We start from the raw sequence: 19,653 nt of genomic DNA, 5'->3' as shown, positions 1-19,653 counted from the left end.
CGAGAACCCTGTAAGATCCGAGAAGTGCCAGAGAACCTGACCATGGAAACACTTTTGTCCATTCTGGCAGTAACGAACACTCTCCCTCCCTTGATACCAATGGGAATAAGCAGCAATCTTAGGCTCGGTGGCTCACACCTGTAATCCCAGCACTTTGGGAGGCTGAGGTGAGCAGATAGCTTGAGCCCAGGAATTGGAGGCCAACCTGGGCAACATAGTAATAGCCCTTCTCTGCCAAAAAACCCCACCAAAACCAAAATTAGCTGTGCCTGTAGTCCCAGCTACTCAGGAGGCTGAGGTGGGAGAATGGTTTGAGTTCAGGAGGTGGAAGTTGCAGCAAGCTGTAATCACACTCCACTCCATCCTGGGCAACAGAGCAGGACATGTTTAAAAAAAATCTTCTCCAAGGATCAGGGGAGGGTGCCATCAGTTAGTAATTTCTAAAGCCGTGTCATCATCTCTCCTTAGCCCAGTCCTCCCCAACTTCCCACTCTCCTACCCCTCAGTCAAATCCCTAGGATCTGAGTTTGTTCTTGGAGGTTGAAGTGGCCTTGAGCTCAGAAACACCTCTCTGGGCACCTTGCTTCTCCATTCTACATCTGTCCCAGTAATTGGAGCAGGGCTGGAACAGCTGAAGGTGAGCAGCACCACCTGTTCCCAAAAAGCCCTTAGCTTGGATTCTCAGCAGACAGTGGAACATCAGTTTCATACACGTTTTGTATTTCCTCACCCCATCTGCAAATCTTTCCTTTGAAGAGCATTCCAAGAATGCAACGCGGAGCTCCTCAGAGGCACACACGGTTGCTGGGGTTTGGATTCGAATTTAATGTTCCCTCCAATGCTACAGAATCCATGATGTGTATCTCTACACAGATGTCACTAGGAGTCTTCCTGTCGTTTATCATTTAAGAAACGACTCATTGTGTCATCCTTGCTTCACAGAGGGAGGAACCCAGGCTTCATATTCTGTCCTTTTGGAAAGGAAGAAGGAGGGAGAGGCGGGGAAAGACCTGCGCATGAAGCGCTACCGATACGGACGCCGTCTAACCAACAGCCTCCCTCCTGCGCACCTGCAGCCTGGGGCCCCAGGTTCCTGGGGTCTCACGGACCCTAGCCCTCCCATCTTTCCTCCCCACTCCCTCTCCAAAATGTTTCAGAATTCCAGATTCTTACTGGATCCTGCAAAGTAATTCAGCTACTTTTCAGAGTATCTCAGTTATTCCCAAATTCTCTCGGAGACTTGAATTTACCAATCTAAATCCGTTCTCAAGAACACACTCGCCTTTTCTAGCCGGGACATCTCCAACACTAGTCGCTGTGAGAAACTGCAATTTCCCCCTCTCTGCTTACACATTTTTATAAATGGATTTATTGGTAGGCAAATTACATTAAAAAAAAAAAAAAAAAGCTTGTGTGGGTTTTCGGGGAAGCTTGGACAGTTCGTGGGGGCGCAGGGAGCTCCCCGGAGTAGCCGGTCTGGCTCTGGGCGCCGAGCCGGCCCCCGGGCTGCAGTCTCCTGGACGCCGGACCCGCCCCTGCAGACTCGGCACCCTGGCGCTCTGCTCCTGAGGGAAACGGGGTTTCCAGGGGCGTCCCCAACCCAGGGGTCTCGGACCGGTAGCTGTGGGTCCCTCGCCCCGCCCGCGCGCCCGCTTCCCGCCCTCCGAGGCATCCGCAGGCCTGCGCCCCGGCGGGGACGTGGGCGGGGCGGGCGGCATTTAAGGCGAGTGCCGCCTCCTGGGGGCAGCGGCTGGCGATCGGCCGCGGAGGTGCGTGCAGGGTCTGCGCCGCCGCCGGTATCTCCACTGCCAACACCTCAGCCACCGCCACACGCTGCGCCCCGCGCCCCGCCGCCGCCGCGCGCCGGGATCCGCGCTCCAAGCCCGCAGCAGCCCAGCATGCGCCAGGTGCGTGCAGCCCCCGCGTCCGCCGCGGACTCGAGACACCGGGCCCAGGCCCTCCGGGACCGGAGCGGGCTGGCGGGAAGCGAGGGAGAGGCGAAAAGAAATGCCCCGTCCCGGACAAAGGAGAGGCCGCCTTTCCTCGGGGCGCCCCCAGCCTGGACAGCGTTTCTCTGTCTCCGCGCCACGACCGCCTGCGGTCCCTGGGGCTGGCTGGGGAAAGAAGCCGGTCCGGATGTGCGAGGAGGAGCCCAGCCGTCCTAGGCCTGCTCCACAGCACCTGCGGGCCCCGACTCCGAGGATGGGGTGACATGGATGCTTTGCGGGTTGAAAAGTTAGGGGGGAAAGGGAGCGGGGGGCTCCCGACTCCTCCATTCTGAGAGTCCTAAGCTTAGCGGGTGTCCCCTCTCCAAGACACAGGAGGCACAGCGGGTGTGTGCCCCTCGGAAGGGGTTCTAAGGAAACCTCGCAGCTCCTTGGAGGGATCAGTCAGGCGTGTGTGTTGGGGGGTGACTTCCCACCTGCTCCACCCAGAGAAGGGTCACCCTGAGGAGCTGCGGGCTGCCTGTGCCCACTCCGCCTCCCCTCTACACGGGCAGAGAGGAAGCCACGGTCGGCCGGAGATGGGGGAGAGTCTCCAGGATTCAACTCCCTCCGAGGGAGAAGGGGCTCCCGACCCCTGCAGGTCCTGACTCCGCAGAGGGGCGCTCGGCACCTCTTCGCAAACCCCATTTGGGGCCAATATTGCACCTGGGATTCTCTTTCAGAAAAGGTCAGAAATTTATTCCGTGGAGCTCAGCGGAACTAAGGACATCGTGAGAACAGACCAAGGGGATGACAAGGAGAAGTACAGGGGTCTGAAGAGCAACCGCCTGGAACGCAAAAAGAAAAATCACGAAGAGGAGTTTCAGAAAGAACTCCAACTGGTCAGTAGACTTCAGCCGCAGGGGACCTCCAGCTACAGCCATTCCCCGCAAGAGCTTGTCCCTAGAGCCCACCTCCTCCCACGGACACTCAATCTCAGGGATCTGAAATTCCCTTGAGGTTGGTTTCCTTGTGTGTGGTGACGTGTGTGTGTGTGTGTGTGATGTGTGTGTGGTGTGTGTGAGGTGTGTGAATGTTTGTGATGCGTATGTGTGTGGTATGTGTATGTGTGTGTGGTATGTGTGGTGTGTGTGCCATATGTGTTTGGTGTCTGTGGTGTATGTGTGTGGTGTGTGTGGTGTGTATGTGTGGTGGTGTATGTGTGGTGTATGTATGTGTGTGTTGTATGTGGTGTGCATGGTGTGCGGTGTGTGTGGTATGTGGTGCGTGGTGTGTGTATGTCTGTATGTGTGTGTTGTATGTGGTGTGTATGGTGTATGTGTTTGGTGTATGTGGTGTGTGTGTATGTATGTGGTGTGTATATGTGGTGGTGTGGGGGGTATTCATGAGGTGTGTGTGTGATGTGTGTTTATGTGTGTGATGTGTGTATGTGTGTGCACGATATGTGTGTATGGCGTGTGTAGTGTGTGCGTATGTGTGGTGGGTGTGCGTGGTGGTTGTGTGTGTGTATGGTGTGTTGTGGTGTGTGTGGTATGGTGTATGTGGTATGTGTATGTGTGTGCACGGTATGTGTGTATGGTGTGTGTGGTGTGTGTATGTGTGGTGAGTGTGCGTGGTGGTTGTGTGTGTGTGGTGTGTGGTGTGTGTGTGGTATGGTGTGTGTATGTGTGTGGTATGTGTATGTGTGCGTGGTATGTGTGTATGGTGTGTGTGGTGTGTATGTATGTGTGATGAGTGTGTGTGGTGGTGTTTGTGTGTGTGTGTGGGTTGTGTGTGTTATGGTGTGTCTATGTGTGTGATGTGTGTATATGTGCATGGTATGTGTGCATTGTGTGTGTGGTGTGTGTGTATGTGTGGTGGGTGTGTGGTGGTGCCTGTGTATGTGTGTGGTGTGTTGTGGTGTGTGTGGTGTGTTGTGGTGTGTGTGGCATGTGTGTGGTATATGTGTATATGTGGGTAGTGTGTCTTTTGAATGGTGTGATAGTATCTGCCCAGAGGTCAGGGCCTCTGCAGGATTCCTGCATTCTGGTTGGAGGCAGTCTCTGTAGAACTCAGAAGGAAGAGCCTCTGATTCCCGTTCCCACAGGCATGGCCAGACCTCTCTCCCCGTCAAATGCCTCAGTGAGAAGTAAGTAGCCACTTGCCAGTTTTCAGTTATTAGTAAAACTATTCGAGCTGTAACTTCTAAGGAGGAAAACCAAAGCCCCTAGGCCATGCTAGATTGCAGGTGTGAAACGTCCTGGAAGAGCACAATTTCAGTGGTAAAAATGTGGAGCCTGGGCCGGGCGCGGTGGCTCAAGCCTGTAATCCCAGCACTTTGGGAGGCCGAGGCGGGTGGATCACAAGGTCAAGAGATCGAGACCATCCTGGTCAACATGGTGAAACCCCGTCTCTACTAAAAATACAAAAAATTAGCTGGGCATGGTAGTGCGTGCCTGTAATCCCAGCTACTCAGGAGGCTGAGGCAGGAGAATTGCCTGAACCCAGGAGGCGGAGGTTGCGGTGAGCCGAGATCGCGCCATTGCACTCCAGCCTGGGTAACAAGAGCGAAACTCCGTCTCAAAAAAAAAAAAAAAAAAAAAAAAAAATGTGGAGCCTGGATTGGGAGGACCTCAGGCTCCATCAGAGTCCCACTTCTCCACTGAGCTAAAACTGGGAACGAATGACTGAATCTCACTGAAGGTCCATTTTCTTTATGTAAAATGGGAAATAAATGATTTGCTGAGGTCTATGAGAGGAAAAAGTGAGATGAGGATTTTGTAATTCAGGTGTTTTAGGGGAGTGCAATATTATTTGTTTATCTATTTTTTTGAGTCAGTGTCACTCTGTCACCCAGGCTGGAGTGCAATGGTGTGACACTGGCTCACTGCACCTCCACATGCCGGGTCCAAACGATTCTCCCGCCTCGGCCTCCTGAGTAGCTGGGATTACAGATGTGAGCCACCACGCCTGGTTAATTTTTGTATTTTTAGTAGAGATGGGTTTCACCATGTTGGCCAGGGTGGTCTCGGACTTCTGACCTCAGGTGATCTACCTGCCTCAGCCTCCCAAAGTGCTGGCACTACAGGCATGACCCATCGTGCCCAGCCAGTATTATTATTATTATTAAAGAAGAGGCTTGGAGTTCTGAAAACTGGCCACTTTAATTAAAAAACTGCCTTACGTCTGAAATGTGACAGATTTTTATCTTGGGAACACTGAAGGGGAAACTTCTACACTGAGCTTGAGATGTGCTGGGTTGCCCCCACGGTCCCTGGCAGACTTAAAGCTCTGTGACTGCTGAGCCTGTGAAGTACTGAGGGAGCCTGCTCTTTCGGGCTAGAAAGCCAGTTATTAAGTATTCAGAAACTTGGCACGCTGATTGACATCCTGTTAGCAGCTTGAAATTTGGTTCTAGTGAGAAATTGGCAAACTCTACAAATCCGAGCTTTTTATTTATCTTTCCTGGAGAGTCTGTTAAACATTTAACATCACACCACTGGGCATTTGTCCATGTCTATCATGATAGATATGCAAGAACACATCCCTGAAATTGGACTGACCTCAGTTCAAATCCCAGTGTAACTGAAGTTCGGTTTTCTGTTTTGAAAAAGTAAGAATTTTTTTCTACCTCTCAGGGTTACTAGGAGGATTAAATAAGAAAAAACGGGAAAAAGACAGCCAGCACCAGACAATAGATAGTTCTTATTATTTCCCACTATCTCTAGCATTGAGATGGAAGACGTATCTATTTTTCCTTGACATTACAAACTCCTGTAATTTTCAGCAGCATACTTGAATGCTTTTGCCTCCCAACCTTTCGTGGCACATTAGTGCCTAGTGACAACCGGAAGTACCTCAGCTTTTGAATAAAAGGGCCTGGAAATGACCTCAGTGGGTGGGTGGGGTGCTGCCCTGTGCTAGTCCAGTACTGGCCAGCAGAGGGCACCCCAGACCCCACCACCACCTGCCCCAACCCTCCACCATGCTTTCATCCCCAAGCCCAGGGTAAAGGGACGGGAAAGGTCCTCTGCTCACTGCAAGGCCTTTAAAGTCTAAGGTCCATGCATGCAAACAGTAGCTGAGATCATCTACTGCTTGTATCTGCCCAAAACTTAGCGCACAGTGCTGGGCTCTGCACAGAACACTGCCTTAATCTTCTGAATCCCCAGCAATATCACCCTGAATGGATATTAGTGGAATGGATGAAGGAGCAAAGCAAAATCTGGCTGAGAAGAGGGCTAGTTGCTCTTGTTACCCAGGCTGGAGTGCAATGGCACAATCTCGGCTCACCGCAACCTCCGCCTCCTGGGTTCAGGCAATTCTCCCGCCTCAGCCTCCTGAGTAGCTGGGATTACAGGCACGTGCCACCATGCCCAGCTGATTTTTTGTATTTTTAGTAAAGACGGGGTTTCACCATGTTGACCAGGATGGTCTCGATCTCTTGACCTTGTGATCCACCCGCCTCAGCCTCCCAAAGTGCTGGGATTACAGGCTTGAGCCACTGCACCTGGCCCGAATTCTGTTTCATTGGAAGGCCTAGTATCTTACTGCAACATGGAACGATTTTTTGCATATACTTAAGAAAAGCAATGGTGTGAGCATCAGTCAAGAGTATCAACCTCTGTTTCAGACAACTGGGGTTTAAAGAATCCTGAGTGCTGACGGGGCGCGGTGGCTCACGCCTATAATCCCAGCACTTTGGGAGGCCGAGGCGGGCGGATCACCTGAGGTTGGGAGTTTGAGACCAGCCTAAGTAACATGGGGAAACCCCATCTCTACTAAAAATACAAAATTAGCCAGGTGTGGTGGTGCATGCCTGTAATCCCAGCTACTCAGGAGGCTGAGGCAGGAGAACCGCTTGAACCCGGGAGGTGGACGTTGCAGTGAGCTGAGATTGTGCCATTGCACTCCAGCCTGGGCAGCAAGAGCGAAACTCCATCTCAAGAAAAAAAAAAAAAAAAATCCTGAGTGCTAGGGCTTTCTAGGTGGATCGAGGAAGACTTACCCTAGGTTTTCTGCTACAGGAAGAGGCTTCTAGACCTTTAGCCCAGTGGTTCTCAAAGGGAGAGGAGAGGAGGATCCCCCCACCCCTTGCCCAGGGGAGAAATGGAAACATTTTTTGTTACCACAACTGAGGGGAGGATGCTACTGGGCGGAGCCCACAACAAAGAATTATTCAACCAAAAGGGCAGCAGCGCCACCGCTGACAAACCTTGTTGCAGTCTAATGATTCTGAAGCAGAATTCACAAGTGGGGGCCACGCTGGTGTCAGTTTATTCAGCAGGACTTTCACCTGTAGGGTTTCTCGGGCCACTGAGCTCCCTGAGAGTCACAGCTTGAGTGAGGGAAGTGCTTTTCCCTGCCAGAGCACATGTAGTAAAGGAGGAGGAGTTGTGCCAGCCCAGGATCAGGTCTAGCATGGTTTTGCCATCATCTCCAGCCAATCCCAGGGTTCAGGCCTGAGGGAAGCCTCCAGCTCACTGGCACCTGGACAACGAGGGTGCCAGGACCTGTATGTGCTGGAGTTCAGACTGAAGTGAGGGGCGTGGCTTTGTTCAGAAAAGCTCCAGGCAGCTCCTGGGTAGTAACGGCAAGTGCAGGATTGTGCTAACTCAGGGACAGTCACTCCTGAGACAGTGCCATTCTTCTCTGGGCAGCCACCTGGCACAGGGAGATGACGGGCTCTCTCCCATCCCCCACACTCCTTGGTATCCTCCCATCCTCAGGGCTGCTATTGCCAGCTTCCATGGCTGGTCAAAGCTTGGGGCTTGAGTCTTTTGGAATTATCTAATTCACTCTGTTCTTCCTTTCATGGACTTCAGGATGACCACAAGCTCAGCAACAGGGAACTGGAAAAGAAATATGGCACAAACATTGTTACGGTGAGTCATGGGACCTGGGGATTCGGAAGAGAGGCATCCTGAGTCCAGAGGGAAGGCTGTGTGTTGGGGGGTGGAGGGGAGAGTAGAGGGCGCCTTTAAGAGGAGGGGCCTCTGCAGCACCTTTGAGACTACAGTTAATTGCATCTGGATGCTGTTCAAGGCAACAGAAATACCTACCGTGGGGTTCACACTGCACTGGCAGTGAGAGGGACACAGAGGGACAGATGGCCCCTGGCCTCAAGGAGAAAGTGGCCAGGTGGGAAGGCAGATATGTAGGGGGCTGTTCTGAGATTCATTCTGTCCCACCGGGATGGCCACAAGAGGTAGAAACGCTCTGCTGGGATATGGTGGATTCTAATTGAAGGGGCCAGAGCCAGCTCTCAGGCTGCTGGTGTTTGCACTGGGACTCAGGATGATTCCGATTTAAGCTTGTAAGGCTCTAGGGCCCCACAGGATCGTGGGGTGTCCCTTATACTGTGCTGAAGTGCAGGATCCAAGAAGTAAAGAGACAGGACATGGAAGAACTGGTGAAGAGCATCTGGATTTGGGGGGCCATGCAACCTATGAGTGGAGATCAGTGGAGGCCCCCAATGCCCAGAAGCGTCTGTGTTTATTAGGTACAAGCAGGGGGCGGGGTCGTGAGATCATCATCTATAGGTTTAGTGATAGGGCGTACATAATCATGTGAGTCACAAGTGAGGGGGCGACCCCATTATGTCACCTGGGCAGTGCGCAGTAGGGGGCCGTGCCCCGCGCAGTAGTAGAGGGTCGTGTACAGAAAAGGGGTCCACCCCCATCAGGTCACCGAGGCAAGGAGGTGGGCTGTGTGCAACACGTGTGGTGTGGTGTGCAACACTTCTTATCTGGGGGCTGGAGACTTCAAAGGATTTCTAAGGCCGGGCACGGTGGCTCACGCCTGTAATCCCAGCACTTTGGGAGGCCGAGGCAGGCAGATCACAAGGTCAAGAGATCGAGACCATCCTGGACAACATGGTGAAACCCCATCTCTACTAAAAAAATACAAAAATTAGCTGGGCATAGTGGCATGCACCTGTAGTCCCAGCTACTCGGGAGGCTGAGGCAGAAGAATTGCTTGAACCCAGGAGGCGGAGGTTGCAGTGAGCTGAGATCGCGCCAAAGCACTCCAGCCTGGCTCCTGGCAACAGAGCGAGACTCTGTCTCAAAATAAATAAATAAATAAAAATAAAAAATAAAAAGGATTTCTAATAGAAGGATACTAGAAGCCAATGCAGTGAGAGCTGACAGACTTGTGCTCTTCTCTTAAGATATTTACGGGAGGATGATTTGAGCTAGCAGAGTGAGAAAAGACTGACAGGGTGTACAGCCACCTTGACCGGTCACACCAGAGGGGTTCTTCTCCCTCGGTTATTTCCAAGATCTCAGGCTTGAGGCCTACTTTCCACAGGAACTAGATGCAAGGTACTACAACGCCTTTATCAGCAGGAGAGGCTCATGCTCCAAGCTGGCCACACAGCGTATGCCCTTTCAGGCAGGGACGCCACCGCCTGGGTCTTTGGTTCTTGTCCTGGTCTGGCTGTTTTTCCAGGTACTGCTTCTGTTCTGTGACTGCTCTAGGCATTCCTCCTGCTACAAACTACTATATGGTTATATAAAAGGATTCTAGAAATCAGCACTAAATGTGTCAGTACAGCTCTGACTACAATACCTGTATGAGTATATAGAAAGGTTATATGGAACTAAGTATGGTTATATATAAGCCAAATATAGTAAGCAGTAAGTTATTATATGATTATATAGAAAGATTATATGGGACTAAGTATGATTATATATATATAAGCTAGATATAAGTAAGCAGTGAGTTATACTCCAGGCACTAATTGTGCCTGGGTGCTGCACAGTTCTCCTTCCTCGGTGTCCATGGGGGGTGTTACCCACAAAGCTGGTGGGGACCCCGGGGCCAGCAAGCACAGAGCGGGCTGGGAGACAATCTGGGCTTGGCGGAAGCTATTCTGTGTGGAGAGGGGACAGGTGCAGCAGGAATGAAGCCAGGAAGGTCATCTGGGTGAAGCTGTCAAGGGTATGCACATTAAACTACGGAGTAGGGGCTGCCTTAGAGGCAGAGGAACATGGTTTCTACACAGGGAGGTGATTTCATTGGTTTTTCAAAAGGCAGTTCTCCTAGAAGATTCTTTTTTTAAAGTGATCAATGGAAGGGTCTAGAAGAATGGAACAATAGCCCAGGACTGTGAGATGAGGCTCTGAAACACGGCGGCCAGGAAGGTGGGAAGGAAAAGGACCAGTTCGAAAGACGTTGCAGAGACACAGCCAGCAGGGCTTGGCAGGTTTTCATGGAGTTCCTCGTCTTTAGCACAGCACAGCCACAGGAGGAGGAGAGCTGGTCAAGATGGGCTGGGGCGGGAGCTGGGAGTGAGGCAGGGAAGGCAGGAGGGAGGAGACGATGATGAACTCGTTTTGAGTTAGACCCCCGAGGAGACTTTCCGCAGTTATTGAGAAAGATGAGTCTGAGGTTCTGGAAAAGGAATTCCAAGTGGAGGAAGACAGGATTGAGGTGATGAGTCTGAATCTAGGCCTTCAACAGGTATTTGAATCACTACCACAGAAAAAGCATGAGACCCAGGAGAGAACACAAAAATGACCAAGACAGGCCAGGTGTGGTGGCTCCCGCCTGTGATCCTAGAACTTTGGGAGGCCAAGGTGGGCGGATCACTTGAGGTCAGGAGTTCGAAAGCAGCCTGGCCAATATGGTGAAACCCCGTCTCTACTAAAAATGTTTTAAAAACTAGCCAAGTATGGTGGCGGGTGCCTGTAATCCCAGCTACTCGGGAGGCTGAGGCAGGAGAATTGCTTGAACCTGGGGCGAAGAGGTTGCAGTGAGCCAAGATCACACCCTTATGGTCCAGCCTGGGCAACAAAGTGAGATTTTGTCTCAAAAAAAAAAAAAAAAAAAAAAAAGACCAAGACAGAGTCCTGGCCTTTAAGTAGCTTACAGCATAATTAGGGAGAAGAAAAAAGAGGTATCTAAAGACTTGCCACCCAAAGACTGTGGGGGAAATTCCAGTGAACATGTAGAGTTTCAAAGGTGGAGGTGCCTCATGGATGGCAGGCCACCCAGGGCAGGGGCTGCTCACGTAGGCTTCAGGCTTGTCAGGATGAATGAGAACTCAGGCTGGATGTGCAGAAAGGTAGAAAAGGAGCAGATCTAAGGATGGAAACTAAAGCCACATGCTCCCTATGCAGGGTTCCAGAAGCTATCCTAGTTCCTGGGGAGTTTCTACATGGCTCTTAGCCCTGGTGACCAGCTTCTTCATTCCAAGTCCTCTCTCGCCAGATAAACCTCTAAGAAACCAACACCCCTTAGCAGAGCAGAGTGCAGTGGCTCCAGACCCAGCCACCACATTGAACCTGTCACTGCCATTGACATGCCAGGTCCCTCGGGCAGGTTACATAACATCTATGTGCCTCAAATTTCACCTGTGCAAATGGGGACCGACGAATAATGGCCCCTGCCTCAAGGGTTATTTTAAAGACTAAAGGAGTGAATATTCAGAGCACAGGGCTTAGCTGGTATGAAGCATTACATAGGCTTTCAGAAAAGCCGGCAGCTAGAGGAGTGAGCCACAGTCCACTTTCTTTGGGCACGTTAATGCCTCCCCGAAAGCTGCAAAAATATGCAGCCCAACCCCTAAGGGAGGAGGAATGTCGAATTCACATTTGTTTTGGTTGTGCATGTGCTTTGTTTGGCTTTCCCAGGGTCTCTCCAGCACCAGAGCGGCTGAGCTCCTGGCACGGGATGGGCCCAACTCCCTCACCCCTCCCAAGCAGACACCTGAGATCGTCAAGTTCCTCAAGCAGATGGTCGGGGGCTTCTCAATCCTCCTGTGGGTGGGCGCCTTTCTCTGCTGGATTGCATATGGGATTCAGTACTCCAGCGACAAGTCTGCGTCCCTGAACAACGTAAGGCTCTGGGGTGTCCCCTCCTGGTTTTGCTGGCACAGCCATTCACTGAGACCTCTGCGGCACAGCTAGGGGCTGGTTGCCGCTGCTTAGGTGTGGGAAAGTGAGGTGTTTTCCCAGCTGTAAAACCAAATTCTCTCTGGCTTTCTGATGTCCCGGAGGCAGTGTGGGTATGAAGAGAGATACACAAAACACCTTAAAGTTTTAAGCGGGAGGAAATCTGTTTCCATGTGAAGTAGTTCAGGGCTCTGTCGCCCCCTCAGCTAACCTCTCCCTTTGACACGGAGAGCATCTACGCTTGCCGAGACCTGGGTACCAAACCCACAAAACTGAATTGGCCAACAAGATGCCAAGAGACAGAAGCCAGAGGCAACAGGCCACATGTTATAGGATTGGATTGGCATGAAATGTGCAGAACAGGCACATCCTTGGAAACAGGAACCAGGTCGGTGATGCCAGGGCATAGGACAGGAGCAGGGAGTGACTGCAGAGGGCCAGGGGGATCCCCAAGCAGGATGGAGATGCTCTAGGCTGCAGCAGAGGCTGGTTGCATTGTTCCGTAAACTTAAAGAAAGTCAATGAGTGGTGCACTTAATATAGGCGAATTCTCTGACCTGTAAATTACACCAGGCATAACTGCCAGCATCGCATCCTCCCATAGAGAGCTCTAGCCTCAGGGCCTGGCCCCTTCCTGCTGCCTGTTTCTCTGACTGACGCCCTCTCCTCACCCAGGTGTACTTGGGTTCTGTCCTTGTCCTGGTGGTCATTTTGACAGGGATCTTTGCTTATTACCAAGAGGCAAAAAGCACCAACATCATGTCCAGCTTCAATAAGATGATCCCTCAGGTGAGTGGCAGCCACTGGTCCTCTGGCTCTGGTAACTCCCAGGGAAGGAAGCCCCCGCTGGGAGGCGCACCGGGCCCTGAGGGCCAAGGGTTCCCGGTCCCTTCCCTGTTGGAGCAGTCGTGGGTGGATGAACCCATCTGTCAGAACTCCACTTCCTGCCAGGATTTTTACGACCAAATGAGGCAGCACCCAGGGCAGTGGTCAGCACGCGGCACCTTCTGTTCCTGCTTCTCAGTGTTTGTGGACAGTTGTCCTGGGTTCTGGAAGGGACCTGTGGAAGGTCAGGGAGTGCTCTTTCACTGGCAGCTGAGACCCACCTGCAACTGTTTATCTGTGACCATTTTTGCTGCTGTTCCTAAGACCCAGAAGGCACCCAGCGGGGAAGCCTAGTGCTCCCCTCCCCAAAAACCCCTGTCAGGTGTCCACACTGTCTCCGGCCCAGAAAGCTGTGGGCTGGAGGAGAGATTCTGGGTGGAAAAGACACCTCCTGCTGAGCTCGAAGCAGGAGATCACCTCGTCAAAGCTTCCCTGACCCGTGCGAGATTCTCAGCCTCCCCAGCCCCACCTTCAGTGTTCTGCCCGGACGCCAGGCCAGGATCGCTCACCTTGAATGGTCTCCCTTTCTAGGAGGCCCAGAGTTCTGGCATGGCCAGATCTGGCCAACAGCAGACTCTTCTGTATCAAAAACATCTCCATGAGCTCAAGAAACAGTAGTTCTTAGGGTCTTCAGGCCTCGGGTGAAGCAGTCTTCTGTTTCATTCTTGCTATTCAGACAGTCTTAGGCTACGGCCACAATGCTGTAACCACAGGGCCAGATGCAGGCTGCCCAACAGCATGAACTTAGCAGTGACAGTAGCCAGGAAGTCCCAAGGCCTCCGTCCTGGGGTTCGCTGCGGCGCAGACTGGGGAGGAGGGCCGGCGTCCTTCCAGGGTCTGAGGCGACTGTCACGGTTTTCTTCTGCAGCAAGCTCTCGTCATCCGAGATTCCGAGAAGAAGACAATCCCTGCAGAGCAGCTGGTGGTGGGGGACATCGTGGAGGTCAAAGGAGGGGACCAGATCCCCGCAGATATCAGGGTGCTGTCCTCTCAGGGGTGTCGGGTAAGTGGCAGGGGGCATCCACCCCGAGCACCATGTTCCAAACTCGCTGGCTCTGTTGTCTTTCCCAGCGTCAGTATAAGAGGCAGGGAATGAGGTACCTAACTTCGAACCACTTTCAACCTTTCTTCTAGGTGGATAACTCGTCTCTCACGGGGGAGTCTGAGCCCCAGCCCCGCTCCTCGGAGTTTACCCATGAAAACCCCCTGGAAACAAAGAACATCTGCTTCTATTCCACAACCTGCCTGGAAGGTAAGGTCACTGGCGCTCAGGCCACATGTCCACCTGTGTCCCTTCTCCCTCCTGGGCTCTCAGGTCTGTCCTTTACTACACGTTGGTACAAAGCTCATCCCAGAGGAAGCTTGAAACTGAAGGGCGTAGAGGACAATGCTTGACCTTTGTCATGTTGTGTGCCTATTGATCATGCCAGCCCCCAGAGAGGGCTGCAAGCTGGCTGCATGCCCCTTCTAGCTGAGGACCCCTGAAATAAAACGTCTGCTTCTCCTATAGGCACTGTCACCGGCATGGTCATCAACACGGGTGACCGCACCATCATTGGCCATATTGCTTCATTGGCCTCAGGAGTTGGGAATGAGAAGACGCCCATTGCCATTGAGATCGAGCACTTTGTTCATATTGTGGCAGGAGTGGCCGTCTCCATCGGCATCCTTTTCTTCATCATCGCAGTGTCCCTGAAGTATCGAGTCCTGGACTCCGTCATCTTCCTCATTGGCATCATTGTGGCCAATGTGCCCGAGGGCCTCCTGGCCACCGTCACTGTGAGTCCATGCTGTTGAGCAGCCTGTACCCGGCCCTGTGGACACAGCATTGCTGCTGGGGAGGCACCCACACAAACTGCAGTCTCCCCCAGTTGTAGAGCACCACGCCCTCCCCACCAGGGACAACGGTGGAACATTCTGAATAGACCTTTTCTTACAGAGACAAAAGAAATTGGCGTATTTTTAATATTTGAATGCGTTTTCCCTGGAGATGTTATGTTTTCAATCTGCATTTCACATGGCTTACTCTGCCCCTTAAGATCTGGATAAGACAGGCTCCATCATTCACAGATTTTCTAGAAGCGTGGTGCCTTCCCCGTATTTCTTTGGTGGCTTCTACAACTTAGGCATTTAGGCACACTGCCACACTCCACTTCTCTCTCTTAGGCAAAAAAAAAAGTTCCGTCCATTTTTTTCTGCGGAGGACTCCAGCCCTTTCCTGGCCAGCCCTGGACTCAGCTCCAGCTCTGTTTGTACTGGCCCATGTCATTCAGCCCGTAGACCAGGTGTCCCCAAACTACGGCCCGCCGGCCGCATGCGGCCCCCTGAGGCCATTTATCCGGCCCCCCTGCCGCCCTTCAGGAAGGGGCACCTCTTTCGTTGGTGGTCAGTGAGAGGAGCACAGTATGTGGCGGCCCTCCAACGGTCTGAGGGACAGTGAACTGGTCCCCTGTGTAAAAAGTGTGGGGACGCCTGCCCTAGACTGAGCCCCCTCCTCCCCAGTCTCTGCTGTGGGGGTCCCCAGGGTTAGGAGAAGACGGGATTCATGTCCAGTTTTGTGACTACATGATCATTGCCCTGGTATTGTCCTGATCAAAGAAAAGAGAAGAAGTGTTTGAGTTCCAGGTCTCTCTGACTCCAGGAGTTAGTGATTTGGGGAAACTGGAGTCAAAAGAACCCTTTGAGGTTTGGAGGTTTAAAAGAATCTTTAAAATTTGGAGCTTTTAAAATGAAACAACACAAAGGCTGCTGAATTCCTCAAAGCAACAAGTGCGTCCTTTGGGACAATCTCCTGGGCTTGCAACAGCCAGTCTCTCTTACACACTCCTGCTTGGGGACCACAGGAGGTGTCATGCGCGTGCGTGAGCACCAGCGGCCACAGCAGCGTTGTCTGTGTTTGCTGCCCCTGGGTCTCTTGTTTTCTTCAAGTCATGAAGGGACAAGAAAAGTGTCTCATGTTTTAATCTTTAAAAAAAGGATTGTGTCATAGAGGGCTTTTGGTGGCCTATTAGCCACCAGGTCAGCTTAGCTGTGTCGGCGACCACAGCTCTCCCCTAAACTAGTCCGGCTGTCTCCTAAAATTCAATCCCAGCTAACTTTGGCTGTTTCTGTATTATTACACCTGAGTTCAGATGAGGATACTTCCCAAAGCATCCTTCGCTCTCCTGTTAGGTGACCCTGTCACTGACAGCAAAACGGATGGCCAAGAAGAACTGCCTGGTGAAGAGCCCGGAGGCCGTGGAGACCCTCGGCTCCACCTCCATCATCTGCTCGGACAAGACTGGGACGCTGACCCAGAACAGGATGACAGTGGCCCATCTGTGGTTCGACAACCAGATCTTTGTGGCTGACACCAGCGAAGACCATTCAAGTAAGTCTTATGGAGCTCTCTGTCTGGCCAAAGCTGTGGACTCCGTCCTGAGGCTGAGGATTGCTGGACAGTGACCCGTGGACAGCCAGCCCAACCCACAGCAGCCACTGTTCTTTCTCTGTCTTCCAGACCAAGTCTTTGACCAAAGCTCTAGTACTTGGGCCTCCTTATCCAAGATAATAACATTGTGTAACCGAGCTGAGTTCAAGCCAGGACAGGAAAATGTCCCCATCATGAAGGTAACACTTCTGCAGCTCTTGGTCTTAAATCACAGCCAGTTTATAGTCATTCGCCCCGGTGATCGGGTGCTTGATTTCATCTCTCTGCTTGCATAGTTTGTCCAGTGCTTGCAAGAGCAAGCTGGACTCACAAGACAGTCAGAAAGTTTTCTTCATGCTTACCAGCTTTGAGAAATACAAAGATGCTTAAAAGGTTTCAGAATATTGCTTCAGGGCCTTTAGAAAATTCTGGAAATGAATGCACCTTTAAGTTACTTTCCTGACTTCTCTGCCAGCTTAGTGGTTGTAATCAAAGTTCATTTTAATATACCTGCCATTCATGGAAATTTAAAATGTGATTGGATAAAATAAAAGGACTGATTCAGCACATCTTCCTGTTAACTAGAATATGACTGTGGACGGAGCTCTAAAGGGTCCTGGAATATCGAAACATGTCATCAACTCTCCCCTCCCTCCCTCTCCTACATTCCTCCTTCCCTTTCTCCCGTTTCTTCTCCATCTCAGTGAGTCACTGAATCTGCATTCTCCTGGCTTTTCCACTTGCCATCTGTTTCTTTCTCTGACTTTTTTTCTTTTCTTTTCTTTTTTTTTTTTTTTTTTTTTTTTTTGGTGTTGTTGCTTAGTTTTCTCTCCATCAGACAGCTCATTAATATTCTTTTTGGCCAACTGCTTCTTTGTCAGTATCTTCCAAATCTTTATGTCTACTTCTAACTTCTTACCCAAACTCCAACCTGGATCTCCAGCTGGCTGCGTGTTTCCACTAGGAATTTCCACAAATCATGGTTGTTAACTTCCACCTGTATACCCAGCCTGGCTGCACATCAGTGTCTTGCCCCATTTTCTAATTCCATTTTCTAATTTCTTATGATATAGCCATTCTGTTTGTCATCGGGCCAGAACATTTGGAAGTCGTCTTTGACTGCCTCCTTTCCTTATATCCAGTGAGTCACCAAGTTCTATCATTCTTGCTTCAAAATATACGTAACTTTACATGGCTATTTATCAGCAGTACCTTACATCTAAATGGCTGTGTCACCTTCTTAATTGATTGGAATTAAGCCTCCTTGACTCCAGTTTATCCTTCCTGGAGTCTTTCTCAAATGCCATTAATTTTTCTTAAATGATGCTTTTATATTCACTTAACTTTGCTCAAAATCTTTCTGTACCTCCCCGTTTTCTGCGTCTCAAGTCTAGACTTCAGCCTGCCTTTTGAGGCCCACCAGGTCTCCCCACACCCTTCACATCCACTTGTACCTTACACACTCACGGACAAGCCTGCGCCAGCATCCTGATTTCCGGAAGGCTTTCTGCTCTGTGTATTGGCAACCCACCGATCTAACAAGATCTAGTTCATAGCTGCTTTTTTCCATGAAACCTTCAGTCATCACAGAGATCCAGCTTCTCTGAACATCCCCAATGCCAGTAGGTGGCACTATTGTTTACACGGTTACCACTGTCTTGTGGCCTCCCTGATTGTCACGTGACAATATCTTGTCTCTGGAACTAGACGGTAGTAGGATCGGGGGTGTTTTGGGTCCTGTGCTGAGGGCATGTTGGTTCGTTAAACATGTGCTGCAAATATTTTTCTCTTTTGATTCCCAGAAAGCTGTGATAGGAGATGCCTCGGAAACTGCTCTGTTAAAATTCTCAGAGGTCATTTTGGGTGATGTGATGGAAATTAGAAAAAGAAACCGCAAAGTAGTTGAAATCCCTTTTAACTCTACTAATAAATTTCAGGTGAGTTTTTCCTCACAACCGGCCATCTTTGTGATTGGCAGGTGACCCTTCTACTTGCATATATCCTTTGCTTAACTCATATCAAAATATGAGGATACCCGACATCAAAGACAGTTGTCAGGGATACAGCACCCAGGCACACGGTCCCCCGGTCAAGCTCCCTTGCTGGCCTCCTTCCTAGCAATGAAGCAGGGCAGAGAAAGAAAGAAAGGCAATGACCTCATCAGAGCCTGGCTGCTGCTATGAATGAGCCATCGCTGCCACAGGCACACTCCTCTCTCTCTCTCTCACACACACACTCACACACTCTCATACCACCACTACCAGGTACCTTCTGCCATGAGGAACAGTAGCCACACCCCAAAGCTAAATGCCAGGTGGGCAGCAGGGAGGCCAAACAGCCGCTCACACCCCAGGTGCATCAGGCCCTTGACCTATGTGATCTCGCTCCCCATTCACATCAGGCCTATGAGGTAGGACTTACTAATCTTGACTCATGGAGGAGGAGGCAGGCCCTTAGGAAGTGTTGAGAGACCAGAGTCCCACAGCCCGGTGTTCTCAAGCCTGACTCCAAGTCCACGATTCTTCCACCATCACACAGAGGGATCGCGGCACAGTTCGGGCCACAGGAGCAAGCCCTGCCCTTTGCGGAGACCGGTGAGCGGTCCCTCGGGTGACAGTCCCATCGCTTTCTGGAGCCATCCTGTGCTGTGGGTGGGAGTCTCCTTTCCGCCCCTGCTCGGGTAGAAGACGGCCATCCTTACCTGGTTATCTCAGCATGCAGACCTGGCTGACAGCCGTTGCACCCTCCCCACATTAAGACAAACGGCAGTTGGGAGCCCCAGGTCCCAAGGCAGATGGGATTTCCCACAGAGTCCACGCCGAAAGCAGGATCAGGACTTGGACTCTGTGCAACAGTAAAGTATAGAAATGGGATAACCAAAACGGTATGTGTGGAGGTTTCCAGTGATTATCTCCCCATCTTTGTTCAAATGGAATTTAGGGTTAGAGAAGAACTCTTTTTTTGTTGTTGTTAGAGTAAGTTTCACTCTTGTCACCCAGGCTGGCGTGCAGTGGCACAATCTCAGCTCACTGCAACCTCCATCTCCTGGGTACAAGCAATTCTCCTGCCTCCCTAGTAGCTGGGATTACAGGCATGCACCTCCACGCCCAGCTAATTTTTTGTATTTTTAGTAGAGACAGGGTTTCACCGTGTTGGCAGGGCTGGTTTCTAACTCCTGGCCTCAGGTGATCCACCCGCCTCGGTCTCCCGAAGTGCTGGGATTACAGGCATGAGCCGCTGCACCCAGCCTAGAGAAGGACCCCTTGTGTTGCAAACGTCTTCTTTGTGGACAATGAGCCAATGGAGAACTAGAGTTAGCTAAATAGACAACCAACCGGAAACATATGATATGAAATGCTCAAGCCACGAAACCACATCTGTTACATTAAACCTAAGTGAAAACAGAATGGGTAACAGTCTGAAAAGAACAGTAATAATAGGAGCTGTTCTGTGCCAATTTCCACATGTATTTAATCATTCATTCTCACGACGACGCTGTGGGGTGGGCAGAGGATGAGGAGGTTGAGGTGCAGCG

The 19,653-nt window shown here is 51.2% G+C and overlaps 1 protein-coding gene across 1 annotated transcript in view; it reads left to right on the top strand.

Annotated features, from left to right (window-relative positions):
- The first annotated feature begins 1,596 nt into the window (after positions 1-1,596).
- ATP12A (ATPase H+/K+ transporting non-gastric alpha2 subunit) overlaps positions 1,597-19,653 on the top strand; it is a 33,542-nt gene continuing 15,485 nt past the window's right edge. The window contains exons 1-11 of the mRNA XM_003919745.4: positions 1,597-1,907; positions 2,669-2,827; positions 7,751-7,810; positions 11,564-11,767; positions 12,500-12,613; positions 13,578-13,712; positions 13,844-13,961; positions 14,220-14,488; positions 15,881-16,079; positions 16,209-16,318; positions 17,921-18,055. Of these exons, the coding sequence (XP_003919794.2) occupies positions 1,899-1,907; positions 2,669-2,827; positions 7,751-7,810; positions 11,564-11,767; positions 12,500-12,613; positions 13,578-13,712; positions 13,844-13,961; positions 14,220-14,488; positions 15,881-16,079; positions 16,209-16,318; positions 17,921-18,055 (1,512 nt within the window). The 5' untranslated portion in view covers positions 1,597-1,898. The remainder of the gene's footprint in view (positions 1,908-2,668; positions 2,828-7,750; positions 7,811-11,563; positions 11,768-12,499; positions 12,614-13,577; positions 13,713-13,843; positions 13,962-14,219; positions 14,489-15,880; positions 16,080-16,208; positions 16,319-17,920; positions 18,056-19,653) is intronic.

This window comes from Saimiri boliviensis, chromosome 16 (genome assembly GCF_048565385.1).
Source record: "Saimiri boliviensis isolate mSaiBol1 chromosome 16, mSaiBol1.pri, whole genome shotgun sequence".
Lineage (NCBI taxonomy): Eukaryota > Metazoa > Chordata > Mammalia > Primates > Cebidae > Saimiri > Saimiri boliviensis.
Note: the sequence above shows the minus strand (reverse complement) of the source record. Positions and strands in the feature narration are given on the sequence as shown.